Source organism: Coregonus clupeaformis, chromosome 12 (genome assembly GCF_020615455.1).
Source record: "Coregonus clupeaformis isolate EN_2021a chromosome 12, ASM2061545v1, whole genome shotgun sequence".
In the NCBI taxonomy this organism is placed as follows: Eukaryota; Metazoa; Chordata; class Actinopteri; order Salmoniformes; family Salmonidae; genus Coregonus; species Coregonus clupeaformis.
Window position 1 is genome coordinate 57,363,319 of NC_059203.1, and position 21,057 is coordinate 57,384,375.

Here is a 21,057-nt window from a genome sequence, read left to right on the forward strand (position 1 = left end):
GCAACTGAGTTAGGAAGGACACCTGCATCTTTGTAGTGACTGGGTGTATTGATACACCATCCAAAGTGTATTTAATTACTTCACCAGCTCAAAGGCATATTCAATGTCTGCTTTTTTGTTTAACCAATCTACCAATAGGTGCCCTTCTTTGCGAGGCATTTGAAAACCTCCCTGGTCTTTGTAGTTACATCTGTGTTTGAAATTCACTGCTCGACTGAGGGACCTTACAGATAATTGTATGTGTGGGGTACAGATATGAGGTAGTCATTCAAAAATCATGTTAAACACTGTTATTGCACACAGAGTGCATCCATTCAACTTATTATGTGACTTGTTAAGCTATGTTTTACTGCTGAACTTATTTAGGCTTGCCATAATAAAGGGGTTGAATATTTTATTGACTCAAGACATTTCAGCTTTTCATTTTTTATTAATTTGTAAAAATGTCTAAAAACATAATTCCACTTTGACATTATGGGGTATTGTGTGTAGGCAAGGCACAAAACATCTCAATTGAAATAATTAGAAAATCATGCTGTAACACAATAACGTGGAAAGAGTATAGGGGTGTGAATACTTTCTGAAGGCACTGTATATTTAGCTAATGAATGATGGGTTATGCATAAGCTTTTAAATTTATAGTCTCTGTCTCTTGCGCAATATGCACCTGCGCTCCGCTGGCCTCTCCTTAAAAAAATTGCTCCTAAACTCTTGGAGTCCCAGGAAAATCTAGACTAGAATAGCTTGTTGGAATTATTATTATTTTCCATTTCTTATACTAATAGACTTTTCGAAGAGGGATGCAAACTCTTGTTTGCTGAATGTTAAAAACAGCAGCCCAATTGAACTCACTGGGAGTTTGAATAAAGAGAGAGCGTGTGCGATGGCGGTAGAGTACAGCAGTTTTTTATTCAGACTATCACCCATAACCACTCAATCTTCGTGAAGAGGCATGAAAGCCGTCTACATCTTATTCAATTACTATATTATTCAAGCATGCCGTTACAATGATGAAGATCATTGTAATGGCTAACTGTTAAAAACAAGGAAGAAATGAAGCAACAATAGAGAGAGAAAGAGGAAGTAGGCTAATGCGCATGTCGCACAGAATTAGGGGGAAATTATGAAAGGTAGCCTATATATGCATCAGCCTACTAATTATAAAAATATGTAATAAGCCCTATTATATATTTCAAAATTAAAATCACATTTGCTAGCCTATAATTGTCACTTTGTAGGACACATGTCCTGCACCAGCATCCCATGTTCTCTCCCAGCTTCCTGGTTTGAATGAGGTGCGTAGTTCCAATCATATAATATAGTATAATACGATAAAGTACAGTAATACAGTCCACACTCAAAAAGATTAGCCTACTGGAGCTTTTCATTTATTTACCCAAGAGAGCATAGTTACATCTATGGGCTTTTATGTTTTTCTGTCATGCGTCATGTGCGGTATCACATACAGTATATTATATATGCTGTATTGGGTAACGACACAATCATTTGGGCTTTAATGTATGGCTCATCAGGCTCAGGTAGCATCAGGCTTGAATTGTCATGGCAGTCAAACTCCAATCAAATCCAGACATATTTTTATGCTTTATATGCTTTAGAATGACACTTCCGGTTTTGGCGGGAAATATTGGGTTACCCTGGAGAAAAGTGATTTATTCTCGGGATGGAATATTTGCAAAATACCGGGACAATATTCAACCCTAATCTGTAGATGCTCTACAGACTATCTACAGACAATAAATAACATTTAAACAAACTATCCCTAACCCTAACCCTTACCCTAACCCTTAACCCTTACTCATATTCGAAACCTAACCGTAACCTTAGCAAGCAGTTGCTTATCAATATATAGTTTGTTGATAGGGACCATCTGTAAGAGCATTTACAGATGGAAAATCCGGACTATCCAAATAAAGTGTGACCCTGGCTGGCACAGGCCTCAACCTGTGGTAAAATATGAATCATCTCCTCCATCAGGATTACTGAGCAGGATTACTGGGTCTTTCATTCCAGCCCTGACACACCTGAGCCAGGCTCCTGGATGAGGGCTGGCAGGGGGTTGTGTGAAGGGTAAAAAGAAGGCTGGATGTTCTTGGCGCCACAGAGTACCTCGCTCACACAAGGCTTCCCTGTGCAAGCCTCCAGGCTATAACACTCATATGCCTTGAGCACCATATGCCTCAAGCACACCCCCAATAAAGGCATCATTAGCCCAGTCCTCATACAGAGGGGTCCTGAACTCATTACTGATTCATGCTACCGACTCCTCGGCTGAACTATCGATTCTCTTTTGCTGCTCTGTCTTCCTTTTTTTGTAAAAGTTTGGTGCAGGGGCTTGTTTACTTTGGACTTCTGGGGAGCAGCTTGGTTCATATGAACTTGAGTACATTTTAGCAGACGCCCTTATCCAGAGCGACTTACAGTTAGTGAGTGCATACATTTTCATACTGGCCCCCCGTGGGAAACGAACCCACAACCCTGGCGTTGCAAGCGCCATGCTCTACCAACTGAGCTACAGGGGTTTGTTTTGTAAACTAGATTTCTATTGTCTTTGTCTACTGTCTATAGAATTCTGTCTCTGAGACCTACAGAATATCATAATCTCAGTTTCACAGTCTACATCAGGGAATAATTAATATTGAGCAATGCTACACAATTTGCCATGGGGCATAGAGAAAATGTTGCCCTATTAAAGCATGTTTGCTGCAATTCTACACATTTTGCCATGGGGCAGGGAGGAAAATTAGCAGTTTTACAGCTAATTTCCTACAAATCTACATATTTTGCCATAGAGTGGAGTTTACTATAAAATCTGAGTGAGAGTGATTAACAAAATCAATGGGGGACCCCCGGTCGGTAATCTGACCATGTTTAGGCCTATTACAAGTTTAGATAGCTGGCCGCTAGACTAATTTACCAATCTATAAAAATGTTGCTGATATGGGCTAATTGAGTGACTGACTTAACAATAAAAAAACTGCTGATGCACAACCAAATTGATCCAAGGCCTTGGGCCGCCAGTTGTCCATGCCTGGTCTACATCATGTAGAAAGGATTACAGTGAAAACGTTGGTACATTTAAAAACACAGCAGTGTGGAAATTTGAATTGCTGATCGAGGGGACCAGGCTTCTCCGGGTAACACGTGGTATGTCACAGCTCCATTAATCACTAAAGCCTATGTTCTCCCCAGAGAGTTTATACATTGCCACTAAACTGTCAATGTGGCTGAACGCATTATGGACTTTAATAGCCTGTTAAAGTCAGCCCTCCTGGAGGTTCCACTGTCAAACAGGCAGAATGCTGTTTCCTGCTGATTGTCCCGCAAAGCATGCTGGTAGTTGACTGATCCGGTTTAATCCTGTTCCACAGCTCAGAGATTAGACTCTGCCTCGAGGTGTACCTGAGAGATGCTGAGGGTTTCATCAACAACGCTAAGTGTTTACTTTAACCCTGTTCAACGAGAAGCCCATGTTTGGTCAAGTGTCATCCAGATCGGGAGTGGATTACAGCGGAGGAAGTGTATTAGCAAGGAGGGGAGAAGGGAGGTCTTTGCCCAACAGGGAATATTGAAATGTACTGTTAAAATATACTGTAGGAGGTTATATCAGACTCTTGTGTAAGCTAGACAGTCTAAGGATCAGTGGGTTCCTTTAAATAAATACAAACTATTTTCTGTAATAAGTCAGTAGTTGTCAATCACACATTGTAGCTCTTAACCATAAATTACAAGCTATTAATCATAATAACTCTTAATTATACCCCAGTTACATCATCAAGTTGTTAATAACCAGCGTTTAATAACCTCACTCATTGGGGCCTATTTACTGTATGTTGTGGATATTTTATCAATGCTTCCTGAGAGTTGCTTGTTTCTTCACATTGATGCCAGGTGCAAAAAAGCACCCAGTAAACATTGGGGAAGTGAGTCAAGGGAATGCTAATCATCAGTCTTTGGTCAATACATCAGAGGATTTCTACGGCATCGACTTCAAGGGAATCTCTGAAGATCCTTCAATGTTACGTGTCGGGAATGAATGCCAGTTAAGATATGAGCGACTTGCAAAGAGCCTGCGTGCACACACACATGCAGCCCAACTTGAAGGGAATCGACTATCGGCGAGCCGTCAGAGTGGTGGTTACCTCTGTGTTCTTTTTAATGGAAATTAAAAACTGGGATACTTATTATTCAGGGAGCACTTCTTCACAAGGCACCTTCTGACGGTGTTACACATGATTCAAAACACACTCTAGTGAGTGACAGTTTGTGTAATAAAGCGTTCTACACTCATATACCTCAGTGGAGGTTGTGTTGTTGACCCAGTCATTGGGAAATAGTGCGGTGTTGGTTCATGTCTGAAGAAGATTGCATCAGGTAAAGCCCTCTCGATTGCTTTTCCTGGAGAGAGGATATAATTGCAAAGACAAGGAATATCAAATCATCTTGACTCAATACCCTTTTACTTTTTGACAGCTAAATATCTTTGCTCCCTCTCTGGTTTCTTGTACAACATATACAGTATGTCAAACACCTTGCTATTTATTTGCGAAATCAATAATCATTAAGCCAGAGTTACATGCCTATTGTATATGATGAAAACGGTCTGTCTGACTCTGTGAAGTAAGTTTCCTTCACCATAATTTCAAAGTGTCCCTCACATTGACCCAACTGCAACATGGGAGCTGCGGTCCACTTTGAAAACGCCTACTATCAATAGCAACCAAAGCACTCCATTGCAATTAAATATAAACCATTCAGTCAACAAGCATCTGTGAAATTCCCCTAGGGATGTATCAAATGTGCTTTTTTCCCAATAAATAAGCAACATTTTCGTAACTTAATAACTTTTCCTCCTTAAAACAACTGTAATGCTAAAGAAAGGGACTATTCTGGACAAGAGGAAAATAAAATGAAAATAATGTTTTGAGAGGTTCCTGTAGGCAGTTCTGCTTTACAGGTTTGCCACCAATTCCTCCAATCTCTCTGATATGTAAATGTTTGCCAATAACACTGTTTATTTTGGTAGCCGAGTCTGCTGAATTATAAATGACCATATGGGAGGCTTTATGTTTACACAGTGTGGGGCGAAAAGGCACAGAAGAAATGGAATGGGACAGCTGCTTATAATCGAAAGTGCTCGCTGTTTTTCTTGCCATTCCATAAATTGTCATAGGTAATTGGGCAGTGTGAGTGGCTGGGAGGGTGAGCTTTAGTATTGATTAACATTTAGTTAGACACTGTGTGGATGTTTGAGTAGAGGCTTGGTTGGCAAGGGTTGGAGGAAAAGCATCTTTCCATCGACACTTCTACTCAAATTATCCTTTTTAATGTCTCAAAATAAGAGGTGAGGAGGGGAAATAGAAGACATTCTGAATTTTCCAGAGCAGATGACAATCTCTTACACAGAGTGACTGTTCAAGTTTGCAGAGTGACATTTTCCAAAAAGCATATTTTGGGTCGAACAATTAACTGTGGATCGCTCTTGGCAGACTTATAATGTGAAATGAAGATACCTACCATTCTTTCTCAGTGGTAAAAAAAAAAATGTCATGAGAAATGTAGCATTTGTACGAGCATGCAGTAAGATGGACAGTTTCCATTACAAGCTCATGTAATTAAAACGCTTTTACTAATAGAAAATGTATCGTAATTCCTGTTGGCTATCAGCATATGACAGGCTATTTCATTTTAGAGCAAGTTTTCATTTAAAAGCCTTCACTTGTAGGAAGTGTCTCGCCAGTGACATCTAAACCCTTAATAAAAAAGTATTAATGTCATTGGGGCAATATGCTACTCTTGTATCGCATTAGGGGCCTTGGGTTCTCTAACAACATGACATAATAGTGTAGACAGACCTGTAGACAGCACTGTTTTCAAAGACTGCGGCATAATTAAAACATCTTGTCAAAGGGTTGAAAATGTGGTTCTCTTATGAGAAAATATTAAATCATTTCAAAGAGAATAAGCCAGTATTATCTGCAAGACCTTTTGTTTGCAAAGAAGTAGAGAATGTTTAATAATAATAATAATAATACATGGGACTTCTATAGCGCTTTTCAATTATCCTAAGTCGCTTTACAATTGTAGAAACTAAATAAAAAACAGACATCAAACAAGACAACGACAAACTAACAGCAGGAAGAAACAAAAACATGAAACAAAGGGAAGGGGGAAGGGCTTAAAGACTTCATCGGCGTGCACAGCTAAGTGGGTTTGTAAATTTTATTTCACACGTATTTAAGAAATATATCTAAATCAAAGTTGAAGTTTTATAGCTACGGATTCTTCTTCTATGGTATAATGGCGTTCGCAACAATTTGATGTGCATTCCGCCACATACTGTGCGGGTGAATAATAAGGATCCCAAAAAAGGAAATTATGTGGGTAAAAATGAATAAAATATCAGTAGACAAAGACAATAGAAATCTAGTTTACAAAATAAAATGAACAAAAAAATTCTACCTGTCCTATCGACAATAGTCCTTGCAGTGCTTCTGCCGTGAAGTCTTGGAGCCCCAAAAACTTCTCGGCTGCAGATATAATGATGTCCAGCTGTTTAGACACGTGTGCTGTACAATTAATCACTGTGGTTATAAATGCCACAAAATCCACTTTCTTCACAGTGAGTGCATCCAGATAACTCGATTGACTTAAAACACTAGCAACGGGTTGCATTGCACCCACTGCCATATCTTCAACACTGTTGCCTCTTGCCCCTTCGACTCTCTTCACCGCCTCCACATAGGAAATCTGCTGCACAGCCCTGATCCTTGACACCTTGACCTCCTTCACCCTAACAGGGCACTCAAGGAAGTCCGGAGTATGATCCCCACCACAGTTGCAACATTTTCCATTGACAGATTCTTCAATACTATACCTCTCCCGTCTGCAAACATTTGACACGTGACCATATACTTTACAATTCCCACACTGTAATGGATTGGACACAAATGCTCTAAGCGCATACCTCACATATCCAAGCTTCACATATTCAGGTAGTGTCTCCTCAAACAACAATAATATCGACAGGCTTTTCTCCTTACTTCCATTTACCATACGGGTCAGGCGACGTGCACTGACCACTCCTGGGATTTTCTGACTAAGGTTATCGTCATCTATATCCAACAAGACTTCAGCTACAGTGCATTTGGAAAGTATTCAGACCCCTTCCCCTTTTCAACATCTTGTTACAGCAAAGTACAGAGAGATCCGTGATGAAAACCTGCTCCAGAGCGCTCAGGACCACAGACTGGGGTGAAGGTTCACCTTCCAACAGGACAACGACCCTAAGCACACAACCAAGACAACGCAGGAGTGGCTTCGGGACAAGTCTCTGAATATCCTTGCGTGGCCCAGCCAGAGCCCGGACTTGAACCCGATCTAACATCTCTGGAGATACCTGAAAATAGCTGTGCAGTGACGCTCCCCATCCAACCTGACAGAGCTTGAGAGGATGTGCAGAGAGGAATGGGAGAAACTCCCCAAATACCGGTGTGCCAAGCTTGTAGCGTCATACCCAAGAAGACTCGAGGCTGTAATCGCTGCCAAAGATGCTTCAACAAAGTACTGTGTAGAGGGTCTGAATACTGATGTAAATGTGATAGTTCCGTTTTTTAAGTTTAATAAATTTGCAAAAATGTCTAAAAGCCAGTTTTTGCTTTGTCATTATAGAGTATTGTGTGTAGATTGATGAGGGGAAAAAACAATTTAATCCATTTTAGAGTAAGGCTGTAAGGTAACAATATGTGAAAAAAGTCAACGGGTCTGAATACTTTCCGAATGCCCTGTATAACTTCTTCACATTTCACTTGCCGCACTTTCAGATTCAAGCACAGTCGCCATTTCCTCTCCCTGCGGTGTTTCCTGGAACCAGATCTACAAGCTGTCAACTGTATCATGTCTAGCTATGGATTCCGTGATGTGTTTACTTTTTACCGCAATTTTGTGTCCCGGGATCCCGCTAAAAAGCTTAGCTATGTGTATGTAAAATGTATATGTAAAATGTAAATACAGTTGAAGTCGGAAGTTTCCTGAGTGGCACAGTGGTTCGAATCCAGGCTCTGTCGTAGCCGGCCGTGACCGGGAGACCCATGGGGCGGCGCACAATTGGTTCAGGGTAGGGGAGGGAATGTCCGGCAGGGATGTAGCTCAGTTGGTAGAGCATGGCGTTTGCAACGCCAGGGTTGTGGGTTCGATTCGAGAATGAAAAAAAATAAATATATGTATAATAATATATGCACTCACTAACTGTAAGTCGCTCTGGATAAGAGCGTCTACTAAAATGTAAAACATTTAATTAAAATGTACATACAGTGAGGAAAAAAAGTATTTAGTCAGCCACCAATTGTGCAAGTTCTCCCACTTAAAAAGATGAGAGAGGCCTGTAATTTTCATCATAGGTACACGTCAACTATGACAGACAAATTGAGAAAAAAAAATCCAGAAAATCACATTGTAGGATTTTTTATGAATTTATTTGCAAATTATGGTGGAAAATAAGTATTTGGTCAATAACAAAAGTTTCTCAATACTTTGTTATATACCCATTGTTGGCAATGACACAGGTCAAACGTTTTCTGTAAGTCTTCACAAGGTTTTCACACACTGTTGCTGGTATTTTGGCCCATTCCTCCATGCAGATCTCCTCTAGAGCAGTGATGTTTTGGGGCTGTCGCTGGGCAACATGGACTTTCAACTCCCTCCAAAGATTTTCTATGGGGTTGAGATGTGGAGACTGGCTAGGCCACACCAGGACCTTGAAATGCTTCTTACGAAGCCACTCCTTCGTTGCCCGGGCGGTGTGTTTGGGATCATTGTCATGCTGAAAGACCCAGCCACGTTTCATCTTCAATGCCCTTGCTGATGGAAGGAGGTTTTCACTCAAAATCTCACGATACATGGCCCCATTCATTCTTTCCTTTACACGGATCAGTCGTCCTGGTCCCTTTGCAGAAAAACAGCCCCAAAGCATGATGTTTCCACCCCCATGCTTCACAGTAGGTATGGTGTTCTTTGGATGCAACTCAGCATTCTTTGTCCTCCAAACACGACGAGTTGAGTTTTTACCAAAAAGTTATATTTTGGTTTCATCTGACCATATGACATTCTCCCAATCCTCTTCTGGATCATCCAAATGCACTCTAGCAAACTTCAGACGGGCCTGGACATGTACTGGCTTAAGCAGGGGGACACGTCTTGCACTGCAGGATTTGAGTCCCTGGCGGCGTAGTGTGTTACTGATGGTAGGCTTTGTTACTTTGGTCCCAGCTCTCTGCAGGTCATTCACTAGGTCCCCCCGTGTGGTTCTGGGATTTTTGCTCACCGTTCTTGTGATCATTTTGACCCCACGGGGTGAGATCTTGCGTGGAGCCCCAGATCGAGGGAGATTATCAGTGGTCTTGTATGTCTTCCATTTCCTAATAATTGCTCCCACAGTTGATTTCTTCAAACCAAGCTGCTTACCTATTGCAGATTCAGTCTTCCCAGCCTGGTGCAGGTCTACAATTTTGTTTCTGGTGTCCTTTGACAGCTCTTTGGTCTTGGCCATAGTGGAGTTTGGAGTGTGACTGTTTGAGGTTGTGGACAGGTGTATTTTATACTGATAACAAGTTCAAACAGGTGTCATTAATACAGGTAACGAGTGGAGGACAGAGGAGCCTCTTAAAGAAGAAGTTACAGGTCTGTGAGAGCCAGAAATCTTGCTTGTTTTTAGGTGACCAAATACTTATTTTCCACCATAATTTACAAATAAATTCATTAAAAATCCTACAATGTGATTTTCTGGATTTTTTTCCCTCAATTTGTCTGGCATAGTTGACGTGTACCTATGATGAAAATTACAGGCCTCTCTCATCTTTTTAAGTGGGAGAACTTGCACAATTGGTGGCTGACTAAATACTTTTTTTCCCCACTGTACACTTACGTTTTTCAACCACTCCACAAATTTCTTATTAACAAACTATAGTTTTGGCAAGTCGGTTAGGGCATCTACTTTGTGCATGATACAAGTAATTTTTCCAACAATTGTTAACAGACAGATTATTTCACTTATAATTCACTGTATCACAATTCCAGTGGGTCAGAAGTTTACATACACTAAGTTGACTGTGCCTTTAAACAGCTTGGAAAATTCCAGAAAATGATGTCATGGCTTTAGAAGCTTCTGATGGGCTAATTGACATAATTTCAGTCAATCGGAGGTGTACCTGTGGATGTATTTCAAGGCCTACCATCAAACTCAGTGCCTCTTTGCTTGATATCATGGGAAAATCTAAATAAATCAGTCAAGACCTCAGAAATATAATTGTAGACCTCCACAAGTCTGGTTCATCGTTGGGAGCAATTTCCAAACGCCTGAAGGTACCACGTTCATCTGTACAAACAATAGTACACAAGTATAAACACCATGGGACCACGCAGACGTCATACCGCTCAGGAAGGAGACACGTTCTGTGTCCTAGAGATTAACGTACTTTGGTGCGAAAAGTGCAAATCAATCCCAGAACAACAGTAAAGGACCTTGTGAAGATGCTGGAGGAAACAGGTACAAAAGTATCTATATTCACAGTAAAACAAGTCCTATATCGACATAACCTGAAAGGCCGCTCTGCATGGAAGAAGCCACTGCTCCAAAACCGTCATAAAAAAAGACAGACTACGGTTTGCAACTGCACATGGGGACAAAGATCATACTTTTTGGAGAAATGTCCTCTGGTCTGATGAAACAAACATAGAACTGTTTGGCCATAATGACCATCGTTATGTTTGGAGGAAAAAGGGGGATTTTTTCAAGCCGAAGAACACCATCCCAACCGTGAAGCACGGGGGGTGGCAGCAGCATGCTGTGGGGGTGCTTTGCTGCAGGAGGGACTGGTGCACTTCACAAAATAGATGGCATCATGAGGAAGGAAAATTATGTGGATATATTGAAGCAACATCTCAAGACATCAGTCAGGAAGTTAAAGCTTGGTCGCAAATGGGTCTTCCAAATGGACAATGACCCCAAGCATACTTCCAAAGTTGTGGCATTGTCCCGTGTAGCTCAGTTGGTAGAGCATGGCGCTTGCAACGCCAGGGTTGTGGGTTTGATTCCCACGGGGGACAATTATGGAGAAAAAGCATTTATGCACTCAATAACTGTAAGTCGCTCTGGATAAGAGCGTCTGCTAAATGACTAAAATGTGGCAAAATGGCTTAAGGACAACAAAGTCAAGGGGTGGCCATCACAAAGCCCTGACCTCAAGCCTATAGAAAATGTGTGGGCAGAACTGATAAAGAGTGTGCGAGCTAGAAGGCCTACAAACCTGACTCAGTTACACCAGTTCTGTCAGGAGGAATGGGCCAAAATTCACCCAACTTATTGTGTGAAACTTGTGGAAGGCTTCCCGAAACGTTTGACCCAAGTTAAACAATTTAAAGGCAATGCTACCAAATGCTAATTGAGTATATGTAAACTTCTGACCCACTGGGAATGTAATGAAAGAAATAAAAGCTGAAATAAATCATTATTTCTAGTATTATTCTGACATTTCACATTCTTAAAATAAAGTGGTGAACCTAACTGACCTAAGACAGGGAATATTTAATAGGATTAAATGTCAGGAATTGTGAAAAACTGAGTTTAAATGTATTTGGCTAAGGTGTATGTAAACTTCCAAGTTCAACTGTATATGTAGCAGAAAACAAATAAATATATTTGTCCTCCGAAGAGGGGTGGTGCATGGGTTAATAAAAAAATTATAAAAAAATAGCTTAGCTAATCACTAGAGACAGAATCACTAGATCATTTATTCTGGTATTGCCCCTGTGTAGCTTGTTTCTGTTCACAGGTTCAGAAATGGTAAAAAAAAAATAAAAAAAATATTACAAATATTAGTGTTGGGCAATTTGGAAAGCCATAGTCAGCAATAAATAAAATAATAATATTTGTAAGAAAGGTTTTCATCCTTTGCTCACAATCTGTGGATACTATGCGATTAGAAAGGTTCAAAATGTATGTAAAACATCACAGCACAATTGAAAAATGTATGGCACAAGGGAACCAAACGAGGATGGTCTATGGTGATAGGTGGGATGGGCTGATATGTGTCCTCCAAAGTGGGGGGCTGGATGGATGGATTAACAATAATAAAAATAATTAAAAATAAAAAGCTTGGATAATAGTTAGCTGCTAGTCATCATGCTAATCGAGCAGGCTAGCAGTGCCAGCCCTCAGGTGCTTCTATCCATGACAGTACACAAATGCGATAGGTGCGACATGATCTCCACATAAGAGGAGGAAGAAAAGGTGGAACTGATCAATGGACATGGGTTTGTCTGGCCTAAATGCATCACCATCAAGCAGTTTTGGGAAGAGATTATTCGGTTGCTATCTCAGCTGTGGCAAAAGCAGGACCTGGCGGCAACCCAGACACATTGCATTTGTCTTGAGTGCCTCCTACAGCCAAGGTGCTGATGAGTCAGGTAGCGTTGATCTGTTCCAATCCACCGAACAGATGATAAGCTCAACTCCGCTGCCCTTGGGTGACTGGACATTGACCAGGCGTAGGAGACCGGGAGGGAGGCAGTCTGGCTGGCCTCCATCTATCCTGGATGATCTGATTTAGCTATCTAACATATTTCACCCACTGGAGGCGGACCAGTGGCCCCATTCCCCCAAGGCTAACACTGTTTAGCAGGTCGTTGACTCAAGACAACAGTGTCTCGGCGATCCTCCACCTTCCCGGGCCTCCGGGGCCTCCGACGCCATCCGCTGCTGCTGGTGCGGAGAGTCAGGCTAGCCTGGCTCGAAGCCTCCATCCCCCCTGCCCGAGGCAGTCCAATCCGGCTCCCCCTCTTCCTTCCCAATCACATTCCATCACGACCATCTTCATTGTGGGCAGCTCAATGGTGACAGATTTTGGCCTTCCTACGGTCTGTGGACCGACCAAGGACCTAAACCTTGAGCTGCATGTAAAAAATGTTGTCCAGTCCTGCTTTTATCATCTAAGAAATAAAGTTAAAGTAAAGTATTTTATCTCAGTCACTGATCTGGAGAAACGTATACATGCTTTTATTTCCTCACACCTTGATTACTGTAACTCTTTGTATACCTGTCTGTCAGTAATCACTCCATCGTCTACAGTTTGGCTTTTAACAGGCAGCAGGAAATGTAACCATTTCACACCTATTTTAGCTTCTCTGCACTGGCTACCAGTCACTTTTAGAATAGATTAAATCACGTTTAAGGCTAGGCTTGGTTTAGCCCCATCCTATATCTTAGATATGTTATCTTCCTAAGAGCAGCCTAAGATCCTCTGGCAGGGCACTGTTGACTATTCCAAAGTCTAGATGAAAGGAGACTGGTCATTTGCTACTAGACTTTAGAATAGTCTGCCAGAGGACATCAGGGTTGCAGAATCAGTGTCTCTTTTTTACAGTATGTGCCTGCTGAAGATACACTTACAGTATAAAGACACTTTTAATGTATGATTTCAATGTATGATTTTAATTAGCTATCTTTTTTTATTATGTTGAAGCAGTTTGTTATTTGTTATTTGTATTGAAAAGCACAATACAAATAAAGTTATTTTAAAGAAGGGAAAAGAGTGTGATATATCAGTGTATGAGTGAGAGAGCAGGTGTTGTGCGTGTCTTTGTGTGTGTGTGGGAGAAAGTAGGGGGCTTAGGGGTTGGCCAAGGTGAAGAGGTGGGGCTTTAGGAGGGACTGAATGATGGTGATGGACTCAGATTCACGGATGGCTGGTAGGAGGGAGTTCCAGAGCCTTGGAGTAACCCTGGAGAAGGCCCTGTCGCCGAAGCTCTGGAGCTTGGACTTGGGAATGGCAAGGTGCTGTTGTGGAATGGAGTGAGCGTGTGGGTTGGTAGGGGAGAAGAAGGTTGGAGAGGTAAGGGTGAAGGTGGAGAAGGGCTTTGTAGGTCAGAAGGAGGATATTGTAGTTAATGCGTTGGGAGGCAAGGAGTCAGTGGAGTTCACGGAGGACGGGATGATATGATGCCAGGATTTGTGTGGGTGAGAAGTCGTTGGGAGCTTATAGAGGGGCTTGCGTTGATGCCGGAAAGTAGTTAGTTGCAGTTGTCCAGACGTGAGGTGATGAATGCGTGGATGAAGGTTTCAGTGGCAGAATGGGAGAAGGAGGACTTGACTTTGGCAATATTGCGGAGGTGGAAGAATGAAGATTTTACAGTCTGTCGGATGTGGTGGTCAAAGGATAGGGTGGAGTCCAGGATGAGGCCAAGGTAGCGTGCGTGGTGGGAGGGAGAGACAATGGTGTCAATAAATGGTGAGGGTGAGGTAGCCAACTTTGCTGAGTGTGGTTTTGGTGCCTATGAGGTGCCCTCAACACCCATACCCTCCGGTCTGGTGAGCAGGACCTGATGTCAAACGCTGGCACTCAGGTCGACCAAAAGTCTACCATGAGAACATGAGACTCCTGAGCTCAGAAAAGGCTTGAGCAAATACACCAAACACGCTTGTCTAGCTCAGTATCTGTGTCACTTCAGTACTCACAAGCGATGATGTTGCCGTATCGGTTCTTGTTGCGGTTCTCATCCTTCTTGGCGGTCTCCCATGGGGCCGCCTGTCCTTCCGTCAGGCCCTGAAATCACATCACACACTCTCAAACATTGCTGCAGGACAGAGTGTGCACAAAAACCTGCACACACACACGCAGGCAAACAGTGGAAATAACAACCTTGCTGTCAAAATAACAACTTACTTGATTATATACAGTAAAACCATGCTATAGTATAAAACCGCTAACATTGGAGGAACCAGTAAGCAAAAGGTTTGTTTCCTGAAAGGATCTGTTTGCTATCTCTAATGTTCTATGGGGTGGCTGGAATCATTGACAATATTTAGGGCCTTCCTCAGACACCGCCTGGTATAGAGGTCCTGGATGGCAGGGAGCTCGGCCCCAGTGATGTACTGGGCCGTCCGCACTACCCTCTGTAGCGCCTTGCAGTCGAATGCCAAGCAGTTGCAATACTAAGCGGTGATGCAAACAGTCAAAATGCTTTCAATCGTGCAGCTGTATAACTTCTTTTTGAGGATCTGAAGGCCCAGGCCAAATCTTTTCAGCTTCCTGAGGGGGAAGAGGCCCTCTTCACGACTGTGTTAGTGTTTGTACCATGATAGATCCTTAGTGATATGGGCACCGAGGAACTTGAAGCTTTTGACCCTCTCCACTACACCCCCGTCGATGTGAATGGGACGTACTCGGCCCTCCGTTTCCTGTCTCAGCCATCAGCTCGTTTGTCTTGCTCTTTGCACACTGTGACGCTTTTGAAACACTTGTTTTGATTGTTAGTGTCATTTGACAGATATACTGCTCAACAAAAGAATATGCTTTAAGTATATGTTTCTGACTGACTGAGACGTTGAGGAGGTTGAATATTCAAATATACAGTTTGTCAGAAGCACTCCAATAAATACATGAGCTGACATTATATTTTTTTCTTTAGTTTTTCCCCAAATTCTGTTTATCCAGGTTCCCGTTTTCCCCATTTTTTTTCAGGTTTTCGCTCTCAAAATCAAAAGATTCAACAACATTTTTTACATTTAGATTTTTGGATGTAGTTACCCTTTAATTGAAGTGCGCACCAGCCAGGGATCGTTGTTTGGTTAGCAATGTTTCTGTAGCGCTCATGTGATTGCAAAGTTTGCAAAACAAATTGCCACTGGATTGATGCAAATAATCATGATATCATTCTGGCAGGTAGGCATAGGCTGCTTTGTAGTTAACATTTAACTGAGAAGGTTTTTGGGAAAGCCTTTCTATCTACCGGAAGACGGTTGTCATTACATTAGCATCAATGCTAATGGCTACACAAAGTGGTAGACAAACGTGCACACACAGACAGGATTCTTCCTGTGCTGTTGCCTTTTCAGAAAGTTGAAGGAGAATACGAATCACTGCTGTATTTTGTTAATGTCTTATGATAAAGGTTGGACAAATTAATGAATGTTCTACTAAGTTGAAGGAGAATACGAATCACTGCTGTATTTTGTTAATGTCATGATAATGTTGGGCAAATTAATTAATGTTCTACTAAGTTCAATACAATTTGGAATATTATTGAATTCTGTATTCCGTGATTCTGTCCACGTTCTCCGCAGATTTTATAGGGCCTAATGATATCCCATGCAATGTGACAAAAATTGAGTTGTTATGTCCTTCTCTGGATGAACTCAACTTTACAGAGAACGTAAAGTGGCACGCTTGGCAGCTGAAATTGGCTAAGAAGAGAATGTTTGTGTGGTTAACAGGCTGCTCAAGGTAGGCCAAATGGACTGTGTGCTATTTTTGCATTCCTGTATAAAAAACACAGGGGCAAATCTGTCACCGCCACCTAATTAATGCAGAATTGTCCTTTAGCATCCATTAAAGGATATCTGTGCTATGCTGACAATACAACAAGCTTTCACTTGCACAGCTTTCACTTGTAGACAACAACATACCGTTTGACCCATTTTCCAGACGTTGATTCCTCATCGCCCAGTCAACTGAAAAATTGATTTACTGTCTATATTATTAAGGTCAAAGGTGAATGCTTTCAGAGGGAAGTCTGTAATCCACTCCCTCCGTTTACTTCCTGTTAGAACTATAATATCCTGTTGCCCATCTCTGTCGTGATTGGCCGTGGCGTAAATGGCTCTCTCTCTTCCCTCTGTAATAACGCTGGCAGCTGTGAGAGTAAAGACCCTGAGGCTTCTACTCCATCATGGCACATATGTCTTCTTATTGAGCGTGAAATAGAGCTACTCGCCAACACTGGCTCAGGTCCACACCACTCAGAGACTGCACTGACAGACATACCGTACAGCAAGACACATTGAGGATGATTGATGGGTACATTCTCAGAGCTTTCTGTTTCTCTATATAAACTAATCAAATCAAATTTGATTTGTCACATACACGTATTTACAGATGTTATTGCGGGTGTAGTGAAATGCTTGTGCTTCTAGCTCCGACAGTGCAGTAATATCTAACAAGTAATATCTAACAATTTCACAACATATACCCAATACACACAAATCTAAGTAAGGAATGGAATTTCAGAATATATACATATATGAACAAGCAATGACAGAACGGCATGGACTAAGATACAGTAGCATATTATAGAATATAGTATATACATATGAGATGAGTAATGCAATATATCAAATCAAATCAAATCAAATTGTATTTGCCACATGCGTCGAATACAACAGGTGTAGACATTACCGTGAAATGCTTACTTACAGCCCTTAACCAACAATGCATTTATTTCTTAATAAAAAAGTAAAATAAAACAACAACAACAAAAAAGTGTTGAGAAAAAAAGAGCAGAAGTAAAATAAAATAACAGTATGGAGGCTATTTACAGGGGGTACCGGTGCAGAGTCAATGTACGGGGGCACAAGCTAGTTGAGGTAGTTGAGGTAATATGTACATGTGGGTAGAGTTAAAGTGACTATGCATAAATAATTAACAGAGTAGCAGCAGCGTAAAAAGATGGGGTGGGGGTGCAAATAGTCCGAGTAGCCATGATTAGCTGTTCAGGAGTCTTATGGCTTGGGGGTAGAAGCTGTTGAGAAGCCTTTTGGACCTAGACTTGGCGCTCCGGTACCGCTTGCCGTGCGGTAGCAGAGAGAACAGTCTATGACTAGGGTGGCTGGAGTCTGACAATTTTGAGGGCCTTCCTCTGACTCCACCTGGTAGTACGCACTACCCTCTGTATTATTCATTATTATTATAATTAGTGACTCGTTTTCCATTTCTCAAAGTGGCCAGTGATTTCAATAGACAGCAGCAGCCTCTAATGTGCTAGTGATGACTATTGACGAACTGACTTGTTGGAAAGGTAGCATCCTATGACATGGCCAAAGTATATAGACACCCCTTCAAATTAGTGTAATCGGCTATTTCAGCCACACCCGTTGCTGACAAGTGTATTCAATTGAGCACACCGCCATGCAATCTCCATAGACAAACATTGGCAGTAGAATGGCCTGTACTGAAGAGTTCTTGTGACTTTCAACGTGACACCGTCATTGGATGCCACCTTTCCAACAAGTCAGTTCGTCAAATTTCTACCCTGCTAGAGCTGCCCCGGTCAACTGTATGTGCTGTTATTCTGAGGTGGAAATGTCTAGGAACAACAACGGCTCAGCCGCGAAATAGTAGGCCACACAAGCTCAAAAACGGGACCGGCGAGTGCTGAAGCGCGTAGCGTGTAAAAATCGTCAGTCCTCGGTTGCAACACTCACTACCGAGTTCCAAACTGCCTCTGGAAGCAACGTCAGCACAATAACTGTTCGTCGGGAGCTTCATGAAATGTGTTTCCATGGCCGAGCAGCCGCACACAAGCTGAAAATCACTGTGCGCAATGCCAAGCGTCGGCTGGAGTGGTGTAAAGCTCGCCACCATTGCACTCTGGAGCATTGGAAACGCTTTATGGAGTGATGAATCACGCTTCACCATCTGGCAGTCCGATGGACAAACCTGGGTTTGGCGGATACCAGGAGAACGCTACCTGCCCGAATGCATAGTACCAACTGTAAAGTTTGGTGGAGGAGGAATAATGGTCTGGGGCTGTTTTTCATGGTTCGGGCTAGGCCCCTTAGTTCCAGTGAAGGGTAATCTTAACGCTACAGCATACAATGACATTCTAAACGATTCTGTGCTTCAACTTTGTGGCAACAGTTTGGGGAAGGCCCTTTCCTGTTTCAGCATGACAATGCCTCCGTGCACAAAGCGGTCCATAAAGAAATAGTTTGTTGAGATCGTTGCCAAAAACTTGACTGGCCTGCACAGAGCCCTGACCTTAACTCCATCGAACACCTTTGGGTGAATTGGAACGCCGCCTATTCGCCCAACATCAGTGCTTGACCTCACTAATGTTCTTGTGGCTGAATGGAAACAAGTCCCCGCAGCAATGTTCCAACATCTAGTGGAAAGCCTTCCCAGAAGAGTGGAGGCTGTTATAGCAGCAAAGGGGGGACCAACTCCACATTAATGACAATGATTTTGGAATGAGATGTTTGACGATAAGGTGTCCATATAATTTTGGCCATTTAGTGTATTTCTGGAGGTTTCTCTTCTAATCAAGCGACTTTAGAAAGAGCTTTGCACTGAAATAGAGCTATGGCATTCCCTTCGACCTGACAGCATAATTACTGTGCATGAATAGATGAATAAAATAGATGGATTTGTGGCATTTTGAATGCGTGCTTAACCTGGACTTTACCATGACAATGCTCATTATTAACACAGGAACTCTATGGTTTTACAATGGCAAGTCTAGTAATCTAAATCTGCATCCCAAATGGAACCATATTCCCAACATAGTGCACTACTTTTGACCAGAGCCTTATGGACCATAGTCAAAAGTAGTGTACTATATAGTGAATAGGGTGCCATTTGGGACGCACACTAAGTCTGACTAACGGGTAGATCGCAATAAGGCCTAAGAGAGGAAGAGAGAACAATGGGAGGGAGAGGAAAAAGAAGGGAGGAAATGAGAGAAGGGGGGAAGAGATCCCAATTAAATGACACCCAATAGGATGTAGAGGAAGATAAAACAGTGTGCCCCATAATCACTATGTGGCATATTTCCCATGTAATTGATCAGATAGGTTCCTGTGCTTGGGCTCAGCATGGATTAAAGCAGTTAGTTTGTGTGTGTTGACAGGCTGACGGCAAGCACCCACTGAAAGGAACAGTGGGGACAGAGCGGGAACAAAGCAAACCCAAATTTACAGGGGCCTCTCTTATGGTGTCAAATCAGCCTCTAAAGTCCATTGCGTGCGAGATGGCGCTGATGAGAAAGACGAAACATTGAGCAAGCAAATGAAAATGGATGGTCCTCCATTCAGAAAAATATATTTAACCTCTCCCTGAACGATTGAAAAAAACAACAAGTGAACCTCCCCTACAGTCTACCCAAAATAATAATGAAAACAAAGTTGATAGTAGACAACATGACTACCGTTTACCCTCAGTTCTTGGACAGACCAGAACCTTAGAAAAGCAGTTCTAGAAATTGTTCTTTGTCCTGTCAGCATTACATGGCAACACAGGAATTTTGATAGCGCACAGGAATGCGGGCCAAAAGGTTATGGATTCGCAGACAACCATGGACAAGAGTAGGGGTGGAAAGTTCTCCATTATAGTAAAAGCATTGCATGAATCTATCATCGTGTTTGCAGGTCTGAGAAAATGTTTTGCCTTTTATAAACATTTCATGCTATTCTTTGTAATTTTACATATTAGCGGAATGTTTTTGTTATACCACACAAATTACCGAAATCAGAGGCTAAGAATGGACAGAGAGATAAGCCTATGTGTTCATCTTATCAGTGTGTCTTGTTTGCAACAAAACTGTCCCTGTTTGCAAATAATTAAATCTGAGACTTCATTAGGAATCTGAGCATGGTACTTTCAAAAGTTAGGCCTACCATTCCACCCTAGACAGAGTAGGCCTACCAACGCAGACATATTTAAGATTTAACTGCTGGCTACTGTTCTTCCGTGGCTTAACCCAACGAGAGAAGGTCACAAGTGTTTCCCTAAAAGCTGTCTGGGTTTAAACATCTTCTATTGTACAGAAAGTGAATAGCTTAATCAATTGATAGTGACAGAATTAGAATACTTCCCAAGCAAAGTCAACCTCTGAATGTCAAAGAAACGAAACAATGATATCCCCATATGAATCGGAGTCAAGTCTTTCCTGGGTATTTTACAGCTTGTTTCTAGCATAAACCATTGCGGACCAAAGATCTGTTTTATTTTCTTTAAAATCTTAACCTAACAAGGGGTAGACCTGTACTTTTTGCAATTTTCTTTAATAAAAGGTAGGCATATGGCATACCCTCACATAACCCCTTAATTTGAGTCTTGGTTTTAACTGAACAGCCCTTCACTGACACGGAGGTAGGCTATATAAAAGAGTGCATGGTGGGTGGAGGAATTGACCGACAATTTCATCTGTCAAATAGATAGGCCTACCTCTTATTTCTTAAATAGGAAAAAATTGGCTCCAACACAAAGCCCT

At 41.9% G+C, this 21,057-nt stretch overlaps 1 protein-coding gene across 1 annotated transcript in view; it reads right to left on the reverse strand.

The window, feature by feature from the left end:
- LOC121578298 (receptor-type tyrosine-protein phosphatase T-like) overlaps positions 1-21,057 on the reverse strand; it is a 510,655-nt gene that overhangs the window by 53,885 nt on the left and 435,713 nt on the right. Inside the window, exon 21 of the mRNA XM_045223992.1 lies at positions 14,528-14,615. Coding sequence (XP_045079927.1) covers positions 14,528-14,615 — 88 coding nt within the window. The remainder of the gene's footprint in view (positions 1-14,527; positions 14,616-21,057) is intronic.